Raw genomic sequence first — 22786 nt, 5'->3', positions numbered from 1 at the left:
GAATATATGATGGAACTGAGAACTGAGAATATATGATGGAACTGAGAATTGCATTTACCAGAAAAAAATGTCAGAAACATTCAAACTAACTGGAGATATAAGCACATTTTAAAGTGGCTCTGGCCTTCATTCCCACATTTACAAGGTGTGCTTGAAAGTTTATAGGAATAGCCATAGTAAGGCGCTGCTGTTGCGACCAACGACAAAGCTCGCAGAGGGTGTTGTACCTTGTATCGTGTTTTTCAGTCCATCATTACATCATTCGTAAGTTGCATTTATTGTGTTACACTATATTAAATTAAATTGAAGTGGTTTTGCTTCAAGATCATAAAAATGTCTGAAAAATTTAGGGAAAGCGCATGAACGTGTAATTTCTGACTAAATTAAAACAAATGTTAACAGATGTACATTCTAATGTTCTAATAATGAAATACTAGAAATCAAACCACGCTCCTTGCAAACGAAACCTTTCTCCCAGTGATTATTTCCTCTTCGGAAATCTATGGTCATCGATTTTTAGCTGATGATCTCAAGGAAGCTGTAAATGATTTTGTTTTTCAGAGACCAAACAAAGACTTCTGATTTACTGGATATGAAAGATGTCTGTATGTAAGGTGTATTATTTATCATATCAGCGATGTAATATATCTTTCTAGCCTGTCGAAAATTGCAGTTTGGAATAAATTGGTATTTATTATTAATACTATAACTGCACCAGAAAGTTAAGAATTGTTACAAGAAATTTATAGGGAGTCGGCAATGGATAGGAGATGCGTTTTTGAGTGACACAAGCGATGTGATGGAAGTGAAAATGTCCATGATGATTCTCAAGAAAAAAAAAAAAAAAAAAGAAACCAGTCCTTCATACTTTCTAGATTTGGCTCCATCTAACTTTTTCCAATTAAGTATCAAAACTTCGCAAAGGAATTCATGTTGTATCTTTGGATGAAGTCTAGCAGAGAAGGTCGAAAGTTCTAAAATCGATAAATTAGTTCCAGAAATGCTTGAAATCATGGTAGAAGACAATGATTTCAAGGAAAATAAAAATTGTTGGTATCTCACTGAGGAAACCTTATCGTAATCGTGCATACCTACCGCAAACATAAAATTATCAACTTCTTCGGCGATGTCCTCCAACGATAATGAATTATCTTCTATGTGTATTCTTAATAAAAGGTCCAATAAGGCTTGTCTCTTCTTTGTTGCGTTGTTCTCCCAGATTTCTCCTTCTTTTTCCATGCGGATTCGTTCCAAATTTTTTTCTTTCCTCTTTTTAATTACCTTAACATGGAAAAATAACATAATAAATTGACTTTTTTGAATCATATATTTTTAAGGTGAATAATAAATAAATTTAAGGTGAACATAAATAGAAATTAAAAACACAAATTAAAAGATTATATCAACTGTACTACCAACACGGGCTTTGGAATTTTATAAAATTTATATTCAGACGATAGGGTAAATTTGAATTTATACAGGGTGTCTCAAAAATATTGGTACAAACGTTTAGGGGAGGTAGGTAACATCTAAAGGAATGTGAATCGCATAGGAACCCATAACCGGAAACATCACCGTAAGTCGGTAGACGGCACTGTTCATCAGTTTGCGAGAGGGAAAATTTCTAGTTTACTCATTCAAGCTGTAGTCGCCGCACGAAGAGCATGCATCGATATACGAACTGTGAGCTTTCAGACAAGCACCTAGTGTATGGATTAGCAGAGGGCAATGGACGAGCCGCTCAACTAATTTATGGAGAACGCTTTCCAGACAGACATGTACCGGACCACCGTTTGTTTGCGCGTGTGCATCAAAATTTGTGCGATTATGGGTGATTTAGAGGTAACAGGAGTAGTGCGGGCAGACCACATTCGACGCGAACTCCCGCCATGGAAGAAAGTGTGTTGAATGCCGTCCAGAATAATCCTACTACCAGCACACGTGCCGTTGCCTCTGCCTTATGAGTGTCTCGTTACAGTGTACAGCGTGTCTGGCACGACGATTCCTTACACCCCTTTCATCTCCAAAGGGTTCAGTTACTGCTCCCCCAAGATCATCCTGCCCGTGTGGCTTTTGCGCAGTGGTTTCTCCAAGAAAGTGTTCAAGACTTGAATTTTCCAGCCTATGTTTTGGTCACGGATGAAGCTTATTTCACTCGGGAAGGCTTATTCAATCAGCACAATGCTCATGTGTGGGCCCACGACAACCCACACGGTGTGTGCCCCCATGCGGCACAACATCGCTTCTCAATAAATGTGTCGGCAAGTATGGTCGGTGACTGCTTAGTCGGCCCATACCTGTTACCATCCCGCATGAACTCCGCTAAATATAGGATCTTTCTTCAACAAGTTCTACCAGGGTTACTTGACGATGTTCCAGCAAATGTGAGACGCAACATTTGGTTTCAACATGACGGGGCGCCTGCCCATTATGGAAGGTGTGTTCGTGACCATTTGAACAGGCGTTTTGGGCGTCGATGGATTGGCCGTGGTGGACCCATTGCCTGGCCCCCACGTTCACCTGATTTATCGAGCCTTGATTTCTTTCTGTGGGGGGGCCCTCAAATCTATCGTGTATGAATCGCCTGTGGAGAAGGAAATGGATCTCGTGGCGAGACTCGTCTGCGCTGCTGCTACTGTCAAAGAAACTCCAGGTGTGTTCGAGTGTGTCCGCCAATCCATGCTGCGTCGGTGTCATGCATGCATCGCGTCTCATGGTGGAACCTTGGAGCATCTGTTGTAACATCATGAAATGCATCCATCTCGTACTCCATTGTTAATATTATGTCAAATAAATGTTTGCCACTAATTACTGTCTTGTGTCATTTCTGCTTCTTGTGCCTCTGTTACTACTTTCCCTTGACGTTTCCGGTTATGGGTTCCTATGCGATTCACATTCCTTTAGATGTTACTTACCTCCCCTAAACGTTTGTACCAATATTTTTGAGACACCCTGTATAAGAAACATGACTTATTCAGATTTATTGTTGCATATTAAGTTAGTTTGATTTTGTTGTTATCTGATCGGCCTTCAAGCCTTTCCAACCTCTGTGTTGCTATTATCGATTCAGAGATTGTACGTTATCTTATAGGTCAGGAAATTACGATCCGGGTCAGTCCGAGTGTATGCGTTGTTTACTGTTCTTTCTTTAACTTGCTTTTTTTTTTTACTGTCTGTTTCTCATTTTTATGCCTTGTAGTTAAATGTTAAGTACCCTACATACATGTGAAGTACCCTACAAAGAATATATTGCGGGAATAGGAGACTTTCATGATAACCACAGATCTCGGACACCAACTATAAAATACTCTGCTTTTCCAAGAACAAAAAGGATGAACGCAGGAGAATTGGAAGCAAGTTGTGTGGCCCGTTGAGCTCTTATTTATGCTTTGCAGCACCGATGGAAAGTGCTCTTAAGGATCACACCACACGAGGCTCTGGGACCATTCTGTTATGTACAGACAGTACCGGTTTATGGTGGAGAAGAAGGATGAGGTATAATGATTTGAGGCACGATTTCCTGGGGTAACCTTGATTCCACTGGAAGGCAGTGAATGCGAGAGCATATCTGAGCATCGTTACTGATCAGGTACATCCAGCAGTGTTGCATGTTTACCCGTATGGACAGGGGTATTTCTAGATGACAACGGAAACAAAACATCCACACACACACACTAGTTGTGTGAAAGAGTGGTTCAAGAAATTCAAGTAAGACTTAAAAACACCTGCCCCTCAGTTCTTAATGGCATTGCGATTCAAGAGGATGAACAGGAGACGCAATCAGGAGTTCTGGACAGTTTTTTTGCGAGATGAATTGTCTAGTATTCCTCTTGTCATTTTCAACACCTTGTTGACTTCATGTCGGAGCAGTGATTGGAGGCAACGTCAGTTGAACATCCTATTTAGCTCATGGTCCGAGTGAATTGGCCAGGCACTATATGTTTTTAATTTTTCTTTAACAGATTTGAATTGGTCGTTACAGCGAATTAGGTTTTGCGATATTGTATAAAAAAGTTATTTCGTATTATATTACATTATATAATATTTTGTATGGAATCCGCGGAAGAGGAGTTTATAACTTCACTATAACATCATTGTAATTACAGAAGATAAACTAGCGTAAAAATTAATAATTGGTTGTGCCTTATTTGTGTAAAGTATGTGCTAGATCTAGCAATTTACATGCAAATATTCGCATTTTCTTGGGGTAAAGTATTTGTTTTTACTTATAAACTTAATACTTTGCAGACATATGCTATTCAACAGATGAATAATAAGTATAGAGCTGCTTACCTCTTTAGTAAATTCTTCCATCCTTTTTAAGTGCTTCATGAACATTGCTCCGTGACGTGTGTTATAAAATACGAAATCTGGCCACAGCCATGGACTAACAAAGCGGTTAACTATCTCTATACACGCGCTATTCAATGAAGAGAAAAAAAGCAAACAGAGCAGCTATTATTATTCTATTTTAATGTGATATTTAGAAATAAAATAATGTAATTAAAATTGAATTCATATATTGTTAACACAATATATAATTAAATTAAGAGCATTGATAAAACTGTTCTGATTAAAATATAAAACTGTTTTATATAAAATTTAAAAACAAGATAAAACTGTTCTGATTAAAATAATCATTCATTGTATACTCAATCATAAACACTTACTCATGTACTGCCTTGACATAGATATTGTTACTGTCTCTTTGTGCTCCAATATTTTTGCCCATCGCTGTTTCTGGAATGAAAAAAATTTGAATTATTTGAAAAAAAAAAAGCATTAATTGACCTAGTTTATAGCATAATCAGTAATTGTAAGGGAGTTTAAATTCCGTGTGACCGGTGTAGAACGATATTATTTCTGCTAACTTTATATTAAAATTCAATTAGAAAAAAAAACATTAAAATATATATAACAAATGCAGTTTTGCTTAAAGATATTTTTGTCGTTTGCTTATTAAAATGTAACTTGTTAAAATTATTAATATATTACAAAACTGCATCTTTAAGCGATGGTTTGAATTTAATTCCACCCCTACCTGCAGGTTAAAAAACTTTTTCCAATTCTAACTCTCAATGGGGATTCAGGTCCGAAAGCCAAACGTAGATCAAATCAATGCAGCGTGGGATGAGGTGTAATGTAACACAGGAATACAAATATTTTCGATTGTAGTAAAAGCTACATAGAAAAATTATTTTATATAATGGAAATTATGATAATTTCGAAGCACTAAGATTAAACCATTAAGTATTCTGTTAGTTTTTAATTTAATGGTCTGTTTTTAATTAATCAAGTAATAAGGTGTTTCGAAATTGCAGGATCAAACGTAGAAGCAATATTACAGCTAAAATTAATCCAAAATTACAAAACGCAAAAAGAAACGAAATAAACCGCTAAAAAGAAAACATCTAAAGTAGCTTCTCCAAGTGATCTCAATTTTGTTCAATACAGCATTCAGCCCGACGAATCCTCCAGTATTCCCTCACATGTTTTACCGTTTCGGGACTATTCTTAATGGTTTCAACCAGCTTCCGAAATACGATTTCTCAACTCGCTTTTCATTTCCAGGTACGCATCGCTTTCTCTGCATTTTGTAGGTTTTTGAAATTGTAAGTTGTATCACTCCAGGATGTTCATTTTGTAAGATACTGTGCCTCACTTTGCATTTTGTATGACATTCTAAATTTTATCATAATATCTGTGTATGAAACTGTAAACTGTACTCTAGTTTGGTGGGGTTGCCGAAAATTGGCTGGAATTGCCTAATGAAATAAATAAAAAAAAGTTCGTGTTGCATGAGAAACCTTATGGTGGCTCCACATGCCTTGTGCAATGATCATATATAGTGTTATGCAAATTAACTTGCGATTTCCACCCATTGACTTAACTTGGGGTGTAGGGAGTCCCCTTTTAGGCAAAACAGAAACAGAATGCAATGGGAACCGGTCAAAAATGTCTCCAGAGGGGTAATCTTGCTTAATTTTATCTTCTGATTAGAGTGGAACTGTCAAAATTAATGTAAAATCTTCCTCTCTTCCACTTTCAGTGGCTACTTCCGGTTCAATATGAACCCATAGTAACTTATATAGGTGGTTACTGGCCAAGTTTGTTAAGAAAGGAACATTGGAACAGCGCAAAAGTTTCAGGAGAGGGATAAATGAGGCCACTGATTAAGATTAATAATAATTAATCAAGATTAACTCTTCACCTTCCTATGTTTCTCTACTTGTTCGATACTAACTTATGGTTATACCGAAGGGATGCTCTGGCTCCGTTTGGGATGAGAGGATCCTGCGTCCAAAATTAAGGTTCAACCTTCCTCTCTTCTACTTCAGGCAACTTCTGGTTCTTATGTCAACCTATGACAGGCAAGGAAGGGGAATTGTTGGGCAAGCCTGCATGTGTGCGTTTGTATGTGGGTGGATGGCTTTGCTGGGTTGGGAGAACTGCTTCATCCTGCCTTCAACAGTCATAAAGATTTACACCTTATGCAAATCCTTATGACTTTTGTATCTAGGTAGTCTTAGCCTACAAAAAAAGAAAAAAATGTGTATCGACCATATTCAGAGTGCTGTGAGGAGAGGAAGTGAAAACATCCAAATTAATATAAACTGTTATTAACTATATAATATCGGTCTAGATACACCATAGTTTACCCATAAATTTGAACTACGAATGTAGTGTAAAAGGTATCGTTTTAATTGTATCTCATATTGTATCGCATTTCGTCTTCTAATACATTATCACCTTAATTGTACGCATTTCGTCTTCTAATGCATTATTACCAACACCATTTGGCACATCTCATATTGTGGAAATAACTTCGCAACTGTGATAGCATGTTGCATTACCAGGGCACCTGCCCGCCCACTGATGAAATCCACTAGCTTCGAAACGATCGTCTGGGTGGTGGTATCCTCTGAAAATAAATAACAGTAGTGTTCTCTACTAGAGAAGCGTTATTTATTTGAAGTAGTCCAATACCAGCTATCTCGTTGTGAAGGCACCCACAATATGAGATACAATTAAAACGATGCCTTTACACTACATACGTAGTTCAAATTTATGGGTAAACTATAGTGTATCTACACCGATATTATATAGTTAATTACCTAAAATAAGGAATTATGCCTTGTGCATTTCGTCTTCTAATAAAATGTTATAAATGTGCATTCCTGAATACATGTAAAAAATAATCGCATAGTCCCACTGCAGGATAAGATGTGTATTTGTTGTACGAATGATCTGGTCATGTGTGTGTACTATGCGATGACCAAGTGAGTGCCCTCGTGGGTAGCAAGCTGGTTGGATTGTCGTCCTCCCCACACCGGGTGGAAAATACCTGAGTTCGAGTCCCGTTGATGACGAGAGGAATTTTTGTGGGCCTTTTTCACGTGGCTGAGTTAGTCGGTCTCAAGCGAGGGTAGCATGGTTTTTTCTCTGTAAACACAGGTTTTTCTTCCAGGAAACAGAAAATCAACCTCAGAACAGACGAAATCTACACACAACACACACCGAGAAATATGGCCTCAGTCGCTGATGCTCTTAAAATCCTACAACAACAACAACCAAGTGAGTGCTATGTGACTCCTCCTATAAATAAAAAAAAAAATTAAAATGGTGTGTGGTCTTCATATTCAGTGTACGTGCAGTGATGTACTCGTTGTGCAAGAATGAGTGAAAGAGAGCAAATGGAAGGCGAATGCTAAGTGTTGTTATCAGTTTTATTGTTTTTTGTGCACTTTTTATATATATATATACGTTATAAGAAAAATCCTAAAACGCTTTATGTGGATTTAGGTATGATAGGAGTATGACTAATTGGAGTGCATGTATTCTGTACCCTCTTGAATGACAGGAGCCGCCCTCCGATCATGACTGCAGTGTGGGAGCCACCAATTTTGGTAGCTCCCACACTGCACTTGCGGACGCCATTTTGATATCTCTTTCTCGATACACGGCGTGTTACATGTTGATACTTGTTTAAGCTGGTCTGACCAGTGTGGTAGTGTCAGATTCTTCTGACCCAACCAGTTAGGATGGCGACCAGGATTCCCGTATAGGACGCCCTGGCCCCATGACCTTAAGTCCCCAACTTCATTCACATGGTATTTCCCATCTCCCTTCCCACCTCCCTACCCAACTTTCGCTTGGTGGGCCTTACCACCTTAAATACTTTTCATTAGTTTTAACTGTCCATCCCCGTGGAGGGCGGGTTGCCTCTGCTTGTATGCTCCTTTTGGCCCCTATTCTTCCAATTCCTGGTGGACACCTTCATGTCATCCACCCTTTTGGTCTTCACCTGGTATTCAAAACTTAAATTCTCATCCCCGTGCTCCCTTCCAATAAAAACGTTTTTCTTTCTCTCTGTTTTTTTGGCCGGGGGGGGGGGGGATCTCCCTGGTAAGCTCGGGCAACCCAAGGGTTTGCCTCGTCAAAGATTTTATTGCCTACTGCCACAGCCTTCCTCCCCGTGGTATTGGACGTCAACTAGGGGATTGCGGTGTTACACCGTCCCCTAGTCTAAGAGGCTAGATTAACACCATACCAACATAACCTAACACTACGTGATGCGAACCACAATATACACACGTTTGGCCTTCACAGAGTTTGTATTTCTGCATAACAACAATACTTGGAATTGGTGGGGGGAAATCTCCAGTGCCGCCACACAGAGTAATCTAAGGGTACGGCATAGGATGAGTATAATATGGAGCACAATAATCCATCGGTTATTGTACTCCTTATATAAAAAGACAGAAACATCGTGGAAAAGTAGGCTGCTGCAATCATAAACCGTATCCTCTGCTGATTTTCAAGAGTTTCAGGCTTCCAACAGTTCCCACAAATTCTGTCGCACAAAATGTAGATATGCCATTCCCGAAAATCTTTGCTGGCAAGAAATAAGAACCAATAATATGATCCTCCTAGAATAACACCAAACCAAACGTTAAAGGAAAAGGTATGATGACAATAAGGCAAACGCTGAGGAAAACTCAGCGTCTTGTTCACCAGGACAACGCGCCTGCTCACAATCTGTCATTGTCATAGCTGCACTGCACGAGTAGTGCAGCTTTGAAATCTTGCACCGTCCCCCTATTCACCAGATCTAGTACCATCGTACTTTCACCTATTTCCTAATTAAAAATATATATACTTCTCTGGCATACATTTTCCCACGACGATGGATGCCTGGAGGCTGAAGAGAAAACTTTCTTTGTATCTGGAATTAAAGCATTGCAGAGTCGGTAGTAAAAGTGTGTGGATTCCAAAGGGGCCCATGTGGAAAAGCAATATGTTACCAGACTATTCAAAGAAACTCTTCATACTTTTTCCATGAACTATTCAAAATACCGTTCATATACATCTACTAACGTTCAGTTGTTATGTTTTCAGTGTACATATCTGTTTTTCTAAGTCAATACTCGTGTGTCTTTTAGCAAACTGAGTAACTGATTATGTCGCCGTATAAAGCCACATCTTGAGTACTGCGTACAGGTCTGGAAGAATCATTTTAGGGAGAATGTGGATCTGTTGAAACGAGTGCAGAGAAGGGCAACAAGATTAGTGAAAGGGAAACAAAAGGATGCTCTTTCTTGCCTTCAAGGCTTTGAATGGATTTGGCAAGCAGCTAAATGCTGATGAAGTCCTTCCTCTTGTTCAGACAGCACAGATAAATGGGCGTAAATTTAAATTTTAATTTAGAAAGGATAGTTGCAGGATAGATGTATGGAAATTTGTCTTCAACCAGCGCGTAGTTTATTGTCGGAGCGGTCTTCCAGCTGGTGTTATGAAAGTGGGTGTTTGAATAAATTTAAGAAATATTAGACAGTTTATTAGAGGGGTTGAATAGATGATGTGAGAAGTTTATTATTATTATTTTTTGGCTGGTGCTATATAAGCTTGCTTTTGTGCAGCATTTTTCACTGGTAATAATGATACTAATAACAAGCAGATGCTTGTTATATGCTGATACCATCCGATTTCCCTCAGTCCGATGGTGTCAGATATGCGTGACTGTTTCAACAGGGATGATGCAATTTTGTAGATTTTGTTAAGACCACATTGGCAATATAGTATGATATTTTGATATTCGTTATGATATCAACTCTAATGTTGATACTTATTATATATAGGTATAAAGATATTTACCACAGAGAATATCTAGTGTACAAAGAGAGACTAAAGGAGCTATGTCCATCCATGGTTTTTTCTCCATTTCTTTGCTAATTTCATCTACAAATACCCTGGACTGCTCGTCAAAGATCGGTATGAAGTCATCCAAAATACGAAAATGGAACGTTGGTGTCATGAGTCGTCTTCTCTGCTTCCATTTAGCTCCCGAACTAAAAGAAAACGGTGAGTTAGAAAAATTTACATTATATTATATCTCTCACACACAATACACGTTAATTAAAGTTTTTTTTTTGATTACATATAAAAAAAACTCTCGTTAATGGGCAGACTTGAACACCAAGGTAAGTGCTAAAAATTCCTGGAATGACAAAACAGCAATGTTCCTTGATTTCTGTACCCCTAAGACTTTAATCTTGATAATTTTAATTATTCTGTATCATTCTGAAGGGTTAACAGAAATATTCTAATATGAAATGGATAAAATTGAAATTGAATAAAATAACAAAAAAGCAAAAAACAGTGACATTTTATAATAATATAATTTTATGTTTTAATTAATCTTGAAAGAGTCACGTTGGACTAGGTAGTTATCATGTCGCATAACAAGCAGTAGGTGTTAAAATTAACAGAGAAATTATTTTTTCCGATTTTGCTGGAATCTGTAAGGCCAAATTTGACAAAACTGCACAGTATTTTAAAGGTTTAATTGGAGTGTTATATCTACAACAGAAAAAAAAAACTAATGTTTTTAAAGAAAAATATTTTTAGCCACTGAATTTACAGTTTATAATAGTTTCTTTACAAGTTTTATGTAGTGAGGAAATATCTATACCTTGGAGACCCCAAGGGTTCTGTGCTGGGCCCATTGTTGTTTTCTACATTTATTAATAATATTGATGAAGGTATATCAGGTTTAATGACTAAGTTTGTAGGTAATACAAAGGTTGGCGCGATAGTTAATGACGATATGCTACAACAACAATATGTAGAAAAATTAAGCAGATGGGCTCGAGAGTTTAATCTCGAGAAATGCAAAGTATTTACTGCATATGGGTAGTGGTAGCCCCAGATTAACGTACGAACTGTGTGGTACTATATTTGTGGTAGTGGAAAATGAAAATGACCTGGGGGTAATTGTGCAGTCAGTCAGATATGAAGTTCTCTAAGCAGAGCAGACAACCTGCCAGGTCAGCTCATGGGATTTTATCAATGATATACAGGAATTTTGCTAGCAAAGATAAGGAGGGGATCATCCCATTGCACAAAGGAAATATCACATCTTGAGTACTGCATACAGGTCCAGAGGTCGTATTTTAGGAATGTTGTAGGGCTTCTGGAACGGGTACAGAGAAAGACAACGAGATTGATGAGGGGAACACTTGGGTGCTCTTATTAAGCAAGTCTTCGATTCTCCAAATTGTAACATCTGGAGACTAGGCACCTGCGAGGTAATCTGATTCAGGTGTTGAAGGTTTTGAATTGATTGAGCAAGTCCAATGCTGATGGGATTCTTCCTCCTGTTCAGACTACGCATATGAGGTTGGTTGGTTGATTGGGGATTTATTTGGCGCATCAGCATCTGTGGCCATAGTGCGCCACGCACATGAGGAGGCATAACTTCAAATTGAGGAATTGCAGAATAGATGAGCGAAAGTTTCCGTTTAGCTAGCAGGTGGTTGATTGTTGGAACAAACTTTCATCTGTTGTGGAAGTGGATAGCTTGAATAAATTCAAGGAGGAACTAGACAAAATATTGGAGCATATGGATAGATGAAATGGGAAAGTGCTTTTTTTTGTTTTTTTTTGGCTAATGCTTTATAAGATTACTTTCTTGCATCACTTGCCACTACTAATACTAACAAATAAAATTCTCTCCAACCACGGATTTGCCAATGGCAGTTTTTCCTCATTGTCTCCGGTAAGCCTAATTTTGTATGGGCTCTTTGTTTTGTCAGTCGCTGTTTGGCCAAACACGGTACTTTTTTAGAGATGTGTCCTCCCCTGTTAGCGAGGGATAACTCTATTAAAAATGGATTGCACATCTAAATTAAGATTGCAGGATGCAACGATATACGCTAATGTCTAAAATACACCGTGCTGTTTTTTATTTTTTTAAAGTAATGGAGTAAGTTTTCCTTGAAATTCGTTGCGACGTACTTCCAATTATAACGCCATATGTACTTTTAATACCGGATCATGCAAGCATATGGACTATAAAATGTCACACTACGAGAGCGAGCATTACTCATTTCAATCTGATGTGGCACAGAAGCATCAGAATGAGGTGTTCACTTTAATATTATGGAATGCACAAAAGACCTGTTTGGGGATCGTAGCAATCTATGTGAATGTAATGGGAAGACGAGACACAAGGTGAGGCGGCTAGAATCTAAACGTATATATCAAGAATAGTAGTTTACCTCTATCTGGCCCTGACAGCGAGGTGTTATGGCAATATGATAGCCAAGCAGCAACCATAGTAACGATAGTTTCAAGGTAAACTTTGACACAGAAAGCTTCAGGAGAGGTGGGCTCTGTATTACAAACCCTTTCACGAGCTGCTAATAAATTATGACCAATGTCTTGGTTGTCCTTGAGCTAGGGAATTAGACAAAATTCAACCACTCCTATAAAGGAGCATTTCTGCAGTAAACTTTTCCTGTATACTTCGCTGCTACGTGTATTGATTCTATTTAAACTTAAAATTAGATCTTAATTTATTTCGTTGTTTCTATGCTTGGTTTCATACCTTCTAAGGAGTCCTTCCTTTAACCAAAACTTGAGAAAGTCGTACTCGAAAGACTTATCGATGAGTGTGTTGCTACTAAGCAGCGTCTGGAAAGAAATTTAGAATTAAAGTACAACTTATTACCAACTCCATATTAATTAAATAAAGATTAGTTAGCTTAATTTGAATATAATATTTATCTTTACTGCCCATATAAGATTGAATACAGCGGGCCCACTTCAATTTGTTGCATGACTGTTTGGTATACGACGGTGCATGTGACAGTTTGGTGAATGACACACACACACACACACACACACACACACACACACACACACACACACACACACACACACACACACACACACACACACACACACACACACACACACACACACACGCACGCGCGCACGCGTATGTAAAATGACATAAAAATAAAGAAATGGAATTAAACGCAATGATTTTACTTATTTTTATCCTTATATCTCATATTTATAGTCATATTTTGTGGTGACCCTGACAGCGAGAATCAGCACACAATCTGTTATTTTTGATGTATGCTGGTTGTAGGGCATCCAGATATCCAGATTCAGGAACAGATAATTAAATAAACACAAATGCTTCACTGTGTTAAAGCTCTATTTATTTAACAATAAATAACAGTTAACTAAAGCAGAAATCACCACATGTATATGAAGTGTTCTGAGAATAGTCTGTGACTATAATTTAACCCCTGGCTAACACATGACAGGTACAATGATTATATATTGTGCTATGTAACCAAAAGTATCAGTCGGGCCAACTTTGGTCTATATGATAAACAATAATAAGAAATATGTAATATTAGGTAATACAAAGGGTTTGAGAAAGCAGAAGAGGAGGAAAAACAAGTTTGAGCTTCTGCAGACCTTTCAGGTCCAAGATATCGACGAGGAATACAACACTTTTCTGAAAGTGATAAAGCCCGAGAAACTACAGGTAAAAAGAAATCCAAAGAAGAAAAATTAGTCAAGAAACACTTGTCATGATGAACCGAAGACGACAAATGAAGAGCAAGATAAACACTGACAACGACAAAATTGAGTATACTGAGTTATGCAAAGCCATTAGAAAGAAACTCAGAAAGAACATAAGAAATTTTAACACAAGAAAAGTGGAACAAGCATTAAGGGAAAACAAAGGATTTAAATCAGGAGCCATGAGTAGTAATACAGAAAGACAAATGATACTGAAACTGAAGAATAGCGATGGTTTTCTTATAAATAGCAGAGAAGGCATAATTCAAATAGCAGAGAAGGCATAATTCAAATAGGAGAGAAGGCATAGTTCAAATAGCAGAGAAGGCATAATTCAAATAGCAGAAGACTACTATAGAGAATTATACAAGGGGCGAGGGAATGATGCCAGCACTGGGGGAGATGGATCGCAAATTAGCAATACATACGACATACTCGATATTCTTCCTGATGAGGTAGAACATGCGTTGAAGAAAATGAAGAATCAGAAAGCCCCGTGGGAAGATGAAGTTACTGTAGAGTTGTTAAAATTGGGAGGAAGAGACATAACACAAAAACTGGCAAGGCTCTTCACAAAATGCATTAGAAAAGGTGTGACGCCTAAGCAGTGGAATAATGCAATCAGTTTTGCTGCATAAGAAAGGAGATAAATCAGAAATCGGAAATTATAGACCAATTAGCTTGTTATCTCACGTCTACAAGTTGTTTACAAGGGTCATTAGTAACAGATTAGAAAGAATACTTGATGAGAATCAACCAAAAGAGCAAGCTGGCTTTAGGACAGGATTCTTAATTGTGGATCACCTTCACGTAATATCACAGCTAATGGAGAAAGCAAATGAATATAAAACACCATTATGCCTGGCATTTGTGGATTATGAAAAGGCATTTGACTTTGTACAGCATAAGGCAATGTTTCGGGCACTGGAAAGACAAGGCATAGATAACCAACATATTATGATTTAGAAGAAAAGATATGATAACGCTACCTCCTTTATTAGACTAGACAAAGACAATAGCAAATTTAAAATTGAGAAAGGAGTTCGACAAGGAGACACAATATCTCCGAAGCTGTTTACTGCTGCTCTTGAAGAAACTTTCAGAAGGAATCAATGTGAACGGAGAGTACCTAAACCATTTCCGATTCGCAGATGACATTGTGATAAAAAGTCATGATTCCAAAGAATTAGAGGAAAATCTTAATCAGTTATACAGAGTTAGTAAGGATTTTGGACTAAAGATGAATATGGCTTAAACAAAAGTAATGATGAACAAGTATGCCACAGAAAGTGATAAAATGATTGAAGAAGTAGTAATTGAAAAGGTGGATTCATATACTTATCAGGTACAAGTCATTATCTGTAATAATGATAAATGGCTGGAAGTCAAGAGAAGAATAAATTTTGGATGGATAGCATTCAGGAAATATAGTCACATACTGAGGAGCAATATCCCAGTTTGTCTGAAACGTAAAATAATGAACCAATGAATACTCCCCACCATGACTGATGGAAGTGCGGTGAGTGCAATGACATGGCACTCAACAAGAGAATGGAAGAGAAGCTGAACACTACACAGCGAAGAATGGAACGAATTATATTGGGAATCACTGTTAAATAAGAAGAGAAACACATGGATTTGGCAGCAAACACAAATAAAGGACATTCTTATCGAAACTAAAGAACTGAAATGGACTTGGGCAGGACACATAGCTCGAAGACATGATGACAAATGGACTAAGAAAATAACAGAATGGTACCTAAGATGAGCTAAAAAAAACCTGGAAGACAAAAACGGAGATGGATAGATGAAATTCAAGAGTTCGTAGGTAGTAAATAGATGGTTATTGCACAAAATAGAAGGAACTGGAAAGTTGCTGGAGAGGCCTTCATCCTGCAGTGGATTGAAAATGGCTGATGATGATTATTAGGTTACCTGAGAAAACAAATTCATCGACCTATTTGTACTACTCCGTAAATTGCATTTGTTCTTTACCCGTTCCCTGTTTTTCTGGACGAAAACTTGTGCTGTCCTGACATGAGACCGACTAACTTAGCACGGTGTGAAAAGGGCCCGTAAAATGTCTTCACTTCGGTGACAGCATTCGAACTCTTTACCACACGGTGTGGAAAAGAGGCCTGTAATTATATTAATATTAATAAGAATTGTTATTTTTCCCTTGGAGTAACCCATATTCTTATGTGCGTACTGTGTTTGTAGAAGCATGTGTTCACTGGCAGATTTGTATGTGGTGCCGGCTGAAAAAACCGGAATAATTCTGCGAAAACCTCTGTTTCTTTATCCTGAAATCAGATAACTACAGCGTCGGTTGAAGAGGACTTTGGAGTTTCCTCCAGTGGTCGACGGGACTCGAACCCAGACCTTTCTAAATGAGGGACACGTAGGGAAACCACTATACTCTCACGGTGGATAGGCCTATATGGTAGCCTGAATGCTCTGCACGTACTTTCTACCAACATCTGGTAGGTGTTGGCCGAAATAAAAGTTTGTCGTGCAAAGCAGCTTTCAGAGCCAATTTGGAACAAGGTCGTTTTAGCTGTAATCTAAAATCCTAAAATTATTTTTTGATGTTATTGGTTGTCTGTGCTGATAGCACAGTGGATGCAATCACCATTATCCCCACACTGGATGGAAAAGGGGCCCTGGTTCGAATCCCATCAATGAAACGGAGGACGTTTATGGGCTTTTTTCACTCCGTTACTAATATAGTCGGTCTCAGGCCTCTACAGTAAGGTACTTCCATAAACTCGAGTTTTGAGTCCAGCAAACCATGGCAATTGATTTGCCTGTTAACAGACGCAATTTATGGACGTGTTACACATGGACAGATGAAAAAAAGCTGGCAGGTGGCCGTTGAAAGTTTTTTTTTTTAATTTATTATTATTATTATTGTCCATGTACCAGTCCAATAAACACGTGGAAAGTTGTGTTGATACTGAAAGGGCTGTTTACATAGTAAATAACCATGTGTTGCCTGCGTTCTATGGTGGTTTTGCCTGTTTTGCTGGACAAAAAACCCCAGTTTCTCGGGAAAAAACTTTGGTATCTACGCCTGAGACAAACTCAGCCACCGAGTGAAAAAAGCCCATAAAAGTTCCCCGCGTCATCGATAGGATTCGAACTTTGGCCTTTTCCGCTTGATGTGGGGAGGATGGTGATGATGACACTTTGCTATCCGCGTAGACACCATAGTAGTAAGATGCTTAAGTGTCCAAACCGCAAGTAGGTCACTGATACCGTGGTTTCAGATGCTATACCAAACGCTTTAGATATGCACCACCTACTTGTTTGGTTTATCGAATATGTCCCGTGAATTTTGGGGGCTGTTTTTGAAAGGTTCTCAAACTGTCCGTCCCAATCTCACTCCAGGGGGGTTGCAAGCAATTCAGAGGGGATCGCGAATTTTTTTCCTTTATTTAACTCAAGTTTTCAATGTCATTGTGTTAATGATGTATATAGATTAAAATTTAATTTTTAAAGTGGTGTATTTATTCCTTGCCAAATTCAAATAAAACTGAAATGAAAAAAACTCAAAATCCAAAAACTCAAATTATATTAGTTTTGTTTATGGGGGCCTGAAGGGATCGCATAGATTTATTTATCATTTAGAGGGTCGCAGTATCGCAAAGTTTGAGAATAGCTGACTTTATACTAAGACTTATGTTGTTATATCTACATAGAAACTTTTCATTGTGATTTTTCGAACAGTATTATATAAATTTAGTAAAATAGAAAAGCAGCTTATGAGCTTATCTAACAATACCTCTGTAGCTGGAGGATCAAGAAGTAAGACAACTGGACGAGTTCCCATCCACATTCGAAATAATCCTTCCTTTTGGAATACCCGAGCATATCCACATATCGTCTGGAATAGCACTATAAAAGAACCACAGAAATAACTAAACAAATACGCTTTGAATAAATATAATAATTAACTAAATTAAGTAGATTGTCACAAAGTGACCTAATTGCAGTGACCTACTTTCCCGTACAGATTCCGTAGGGAAATCCTATAAGGGAATAGGAAATGCGAGTTATATATTTAAAAATAATAATAAATAAATAATGAAGACTTTTAGAATGTAAGCCAGAAAAAAAAACGTGTCATGCGAGATGCACGTATTAAAATTGCCCCGTATGAACATACATTTCAAAATCCGGTACAGAAAGTCAAAAATTATAATTTAAATAATGAAAGATTTCATTTAACTAATAGTATGCAGATCTAGCATTTCTCTCATGCTCGTGCTTATGTTCTGAAGCAACTCAATAACGCAGTACTATTCGCTATTAAAGTACGCAGAAAAATTCATTATTAAAGTAGGAGAAAAAAAAGTGGCATCGCTATGGAGAGAAGGCTTGGTGGGTGATCTTGAGCCTTCATTGTTTTCTCCTTGCTATAGTTAAGTTATAGTATATTTACCGTCCCAACCCCCCCCCCCCCCTACCTGAGCAAGGTCCTGGAACGCAGGCAAAATTAAACCGCTCCTTTCCACCAGTGTTCCTCACTTTGACAGATAGTTCGATTTTAGCTCTGCATATCCTGCGAAGATGCTGTAGTTGACTTATTGAAATTTGTTAACCCCTCCGATTCCAAGTATATATTCACCGTTTTCATCGATTTCGAGGGAGCTTTCGATTCTCTCTAGTGAAAAAGTGTCTTCGCATGGCTTCGCTTCTTTGGGTGCTCCCAGACAGCTCTACTCCTTAATACCCAGTTGTTTTTCTAAATAGATATGCAGTCATTAATAGCAAGCATCACTTCACCCACAGAACCGTTACTAGAGGCTGCTCTCATGGATATATCCTGGGCCCTCTTCTCCGGATCCGGAATGGCAAATTGGATGGATGGCTGCAGAAACATTTCAAAAACATGTACAAAGTAGCGTATAGACGACATTGCCATCCTTTTCCAAGTCGCTGCGAGGGTCCACTTTAAAATTACGGTTAATTCTGTCCAAATGTATTGGACTCGGAACACAAACTCTCTCTCTCTCTATCTCTCTCTCTCTAGCTCTAGCAGTCTAAGGTGGTCCTCTTCAAGAACAAGTTTCAATCTAGCAGACTTCCTACTATAAAAATCAGCGCAGCAAATCTCCGAAATCAAGTACAGTACCAGATAAGACCTTGACAGCAGGTTCGCCTCTTCACTCACCTAAAACGGATGTCTATTAAAACGAAACAATTCGTCGGCTTGGTCATACGTATCTCTAAACATGACAGCGATCTAAAAAGCAAAACTGCCATACTTCCATAAGGCTATATGTTGTTCTCGTGGGTAGCACAATAGTTTTAATCACCGTTCACTCCAGACCGCTTGGAAAGGGCCTGGGTTAGAATCCCAATGACTCGATAAATTTTTCTTGGCTTTTTTCACAACGTTCCTGAATCAGTCAGCCTCAGCAAGGGTTTCATGGTTTTTTCTCCCAGAAACTCCCGTTTTTCGTCCAGCAAACAGAAAATCAATCACAAGCTCAGTTTACAGACATAAATATACGGTGCAATATAGTCTTCGAATATACGGTGCAATATGGTTCTAGTCGCTGATGCGCCTCAAACCGTACAACAACAAAAACACAGCGTGGAAAAAGCCCGGTTCGAATACCACCAGTGACGCGATTAGCTTTTATGGGCTTTTTTCACATCATGGCTGAATTAGTCTTAGGCGAGATTGAATGTGTTTCCCTAACGGAAGCTCTGATTTTTCATCCAACAAAACAGGCACATCGACCAAAGAACAAATGCAATTTATGGACATAATTCACATCGGTGGATGAGATTGTTCAAGGGAAACCTAATATGACAGTTTATTTTTATAAGGCTATATTCATTCCGATAATTATGTTCAGTACCAGTGGCTGGTATCATAGGGAAATCTACTACGTTTAGGAACAAGCTGGACTCTATCCAGACGACTATGCTATTTGCCATCTCACTTGATTACAAGATGTTTGCCACTTCGGCACTGCAAGTTATCACCGGATCTCCTCCCCTGAATCTGCACTTCACTTAGAGTGGCCTCAGTTACTTCTTTCGGAAACAATAAAACAGGGATATAGTGAACATTAAATCAGCCCGTAAGCTAAATCCGAAACAGAAAAGTCCAGATGCTGGAATGAACCATTAAAAATCTGGCAGAAGCGTGCGTAGGTCTAGTAAACAAAGCATTCTTTCTGAAGGTCGACTTAACAAAAAAGTTAAATCTTGGCTATACCCTAATGCTTTTATGGCATTCCTTCCGAGCAGGGTTCTTTAAACGCAAAATTACACGAACTTCGTCTCCCGCATTCTGATACCGGCCTTTGTAGAGGACTGGCCACACGTGCCATCACTCTGATGATAAATAAGATTGTCCTGCTGGATTCGAAGTGCCCAAGCCAAGAGCATAAATTAATCGAAAGTATACGCACGTTCATTGTATTCAACAGCGTATAGCTAAAGGAAAAGTTTTCCAAAGGAGATGGACGCAACGACATAATTGGCAGGCTTCCTTCAACTACATCATATCCTTAGAAAGTGGTCACCTAAACTCTTTTTCTTTCTGATTTAGCCGCTCGGGATAATCCTCCTTACACTAGGCAGGGCCCCTGATTTTAGGGGCTAATCCTTGCCCCTTCGATCGGTTTTACTTTTTTTAGGTTAATATGGCCATGGACTCAAAGAAAATTTGGATTGTGGAAAGGTTAAGCTCAAAAAAGGACGTCTGTAAAGGAAGTAAATAAATAAATAAATTTTCAGTTTATACTCCGGGACGACCAAACGGTCAGAGCAGTTCGCAAGATAGACAGAATACAAGAAACAGCACCGTATTCTTCTAGTAAGCATAAGAACAGTATATTTACATGCCGGGCCAACTTTGTAAAAACTACAAATTTTATTGAATTGCCTGTACAATATAAACACTAATGTACTTACATAGTACGTGAAGACGATGATAAATGTTCTTTTGTACACTGAAAGGACAGGATTCATGGGATACCTGGTTCCTGGGCAATGCAACACTGTCACCTCTCTCGTTAGTGGACGAACTCACCGCTTGGCAGGTATATAGGTACACTGCAACACTGCATTCACGTAGACGGTAATTCGATGTCAGTATGGATAAACGTCGTGAGTTAAACGACTTTGAAAGAGGGATGATAGTGGTGCTCGATGCATGGGTCACTATCGCGGTGGTGTACAGAAATTGCATGATCCCCATTATACTCTTGGGACGAACCAAGGAAGGAGTTGTATGACACTGTTCCCACGGACTTTTACTGTTGAGGTAAAGTTCGCTGCCTGGCAAAAAAAAAGGTCTTCGGCAAACTTGGAAAAGGCGCGGTAGTGTTGCTTGTGTTCCAGAAGGTGATTTTCTTGATTACCTTCCGTGAGGGAGGTTTTATTATCTTCCGTGAGAGAAGGTAATGAATTTGTGTAATGAGAATGCGTCAGAGATCTTCGTAAAGCGGGCAGTGGTACATAAGGTGGTCCCAGGTTTCCTGGGACCCAAAGTTACACACAGGGTTGTCTATTATACGGAAGTAAGTAAGTTTTGCACGAATGGAACCATGCCCTGTGAGAAGGAAGGTGGTTTGTAGGCCAGGGGAGAACCATATCGGGCATTTGGGATAAACTGTTTGGACTTCCTGAAGAAATTTTCAGGTTATGCCCCCCCCCCTTTGTAGACTCCGTCCATGTAGTCTGCCAGACCTGTGTAAATGGGTGATACGTTTCTTTTTTTCTGCAGTCCTGTCGTTGAGTGGAACAAAGGTGAAGTCTAATACTGTGTCTGATTTTCCTTTGGAGAGTTGATAGAGTAGACCTGTACGGACAATTTCTAGGTCTAAAGGTAGTAAACCTGCTAGGACTTGCAGGGCATGAGTTGAGACTTTGCAACAAGCTCTTGTTATTGTTAGGCGGATAGAGCGCTGGATGGTTTCTAGCTTTTGGCGATTAACGACGATCTGCGTCTTTGCGAACCTAAGTGACAGCAGGGATGAAAAGTGCCTTATAGAAGACAGTTTTCATCCCTGCCATCACTGACGCGTCCGAAAGCTAGAAACCATCCAGCACTCTATCCTCCTAACAATAACAAGAGCTTACCGGAGAGCGACAGTGGCACAAATCACCGCCGGCCGACTTCAACGAGGGAGGTGCCAGAAACATCTCCACCAAGACCATCAGGCGATCATTAGCCGCAATAGGTTATGGAAGCCGTCGACCCATCAGAGTCCCATTGCTAACACCACGACACAGGACTCTACGCCTGAATTGGGCGAAAGAACATCGGCACTGGACCTTAGATGATTGGAGACGGGTCTCCTGGTCTGATGAGTCCCGTTTCTAGCTATTTCGAGTGGATGGGAGTGGGCTTATCTTGCGGAAACTGCACGAAGCTTTGCACCTGTCATGTCAACAAGGAACTGTTCAGGCAGGTGAATGGGCGGTTGGTAATGGTCTGTAGCGTGTCCAGTTGGCACACGTTGGGACCTCTAGCACGACGTCTAGCCGTACTAGAAATGCAATATTATTGCAGACTGCCCTATAGTATTGCAGGTTTTCTGTATTGAATTCTAAATAAAAAAAATGTTAGAAATAAATTTTATTTATTTATTTATTATAACTACGGCTGTTATCTTTATGATAAATAAATAAATAAATAACATGTTGTGTAATGTAGTACGCATTCATGTTAGGTGCTAGTACTTTAATGACATCAGCTTAATGTCAAACTATGCGTACATATTAGGTATTCGAAAAAATGCTGAAAAAGAAGAAAATAAGATGGAAAAAGAAGCTTTTAGCAAAAGAAATTTGGGTAATTTTAATATATGCAACTTCTTTGGAAACATTTTAGAGATACTGCAATTTATAAATTTATTTCTATAATTAGCTTCAA

The 22786-nt window shown here is 38.8% G+C and overlaps 1 protein-coding gene across 1 annotated transcript in view; it reads right to left on the bottom strand.

Annotated features, from left to right (window-relative positions):
* The window catches only part of LOC150081689 (cytochrome P450 4c3-like), a 55921-nt gene that overhangs the window by 27027 nt on the left and 6108 nt on the right, over positions 1-22786 (bottom strand). The window contains exons 2-7 of the mRNA XM_090378809.1: positions 17669-17781; positions 12890-12975; positions 10156-10349; positions 4671-4740; positions 4294-4420; positions 1096-1281 (exon numbers count right to left, since the gene is read on the bottom strand). Of these exons, the coding sequence (XP_090234935.1) occupies positions 1096-1281; positions 4294-4420; positions 4671-4740; positions 10156-10349; positions 12890-12975; positions 17669-17781 (776 nt within the window). The remainder of the gene's footprint in view (positions 1-1095; positions 1282-4293; positions 4421-4670; positions 4741-10155; positions 10350-12889; positions 12976-17668; positions 17782-22786) is intronic.

This window comes from Mastigoproctus giganteus, chromosome 8, assembly GCF_048544385.1.
Source record: "Mastigoproctus giganteus isolate SK-2022 chromosome 8, ASM4854438v1, whole genome shotgun sequence".
In the NCBI taxonomy this organism is placed as follows: Eukaryota; Metazoa; Arthropoda; class Arachnida; order Uropygi; family Thelyphonidae; genus Mastigoproctus; species Mastigoproctus giganteus.
Note: the sequence above shows the minus strand (reverse complement) of the source record. Positions and strands in the feature narration are given on the sequence as shown.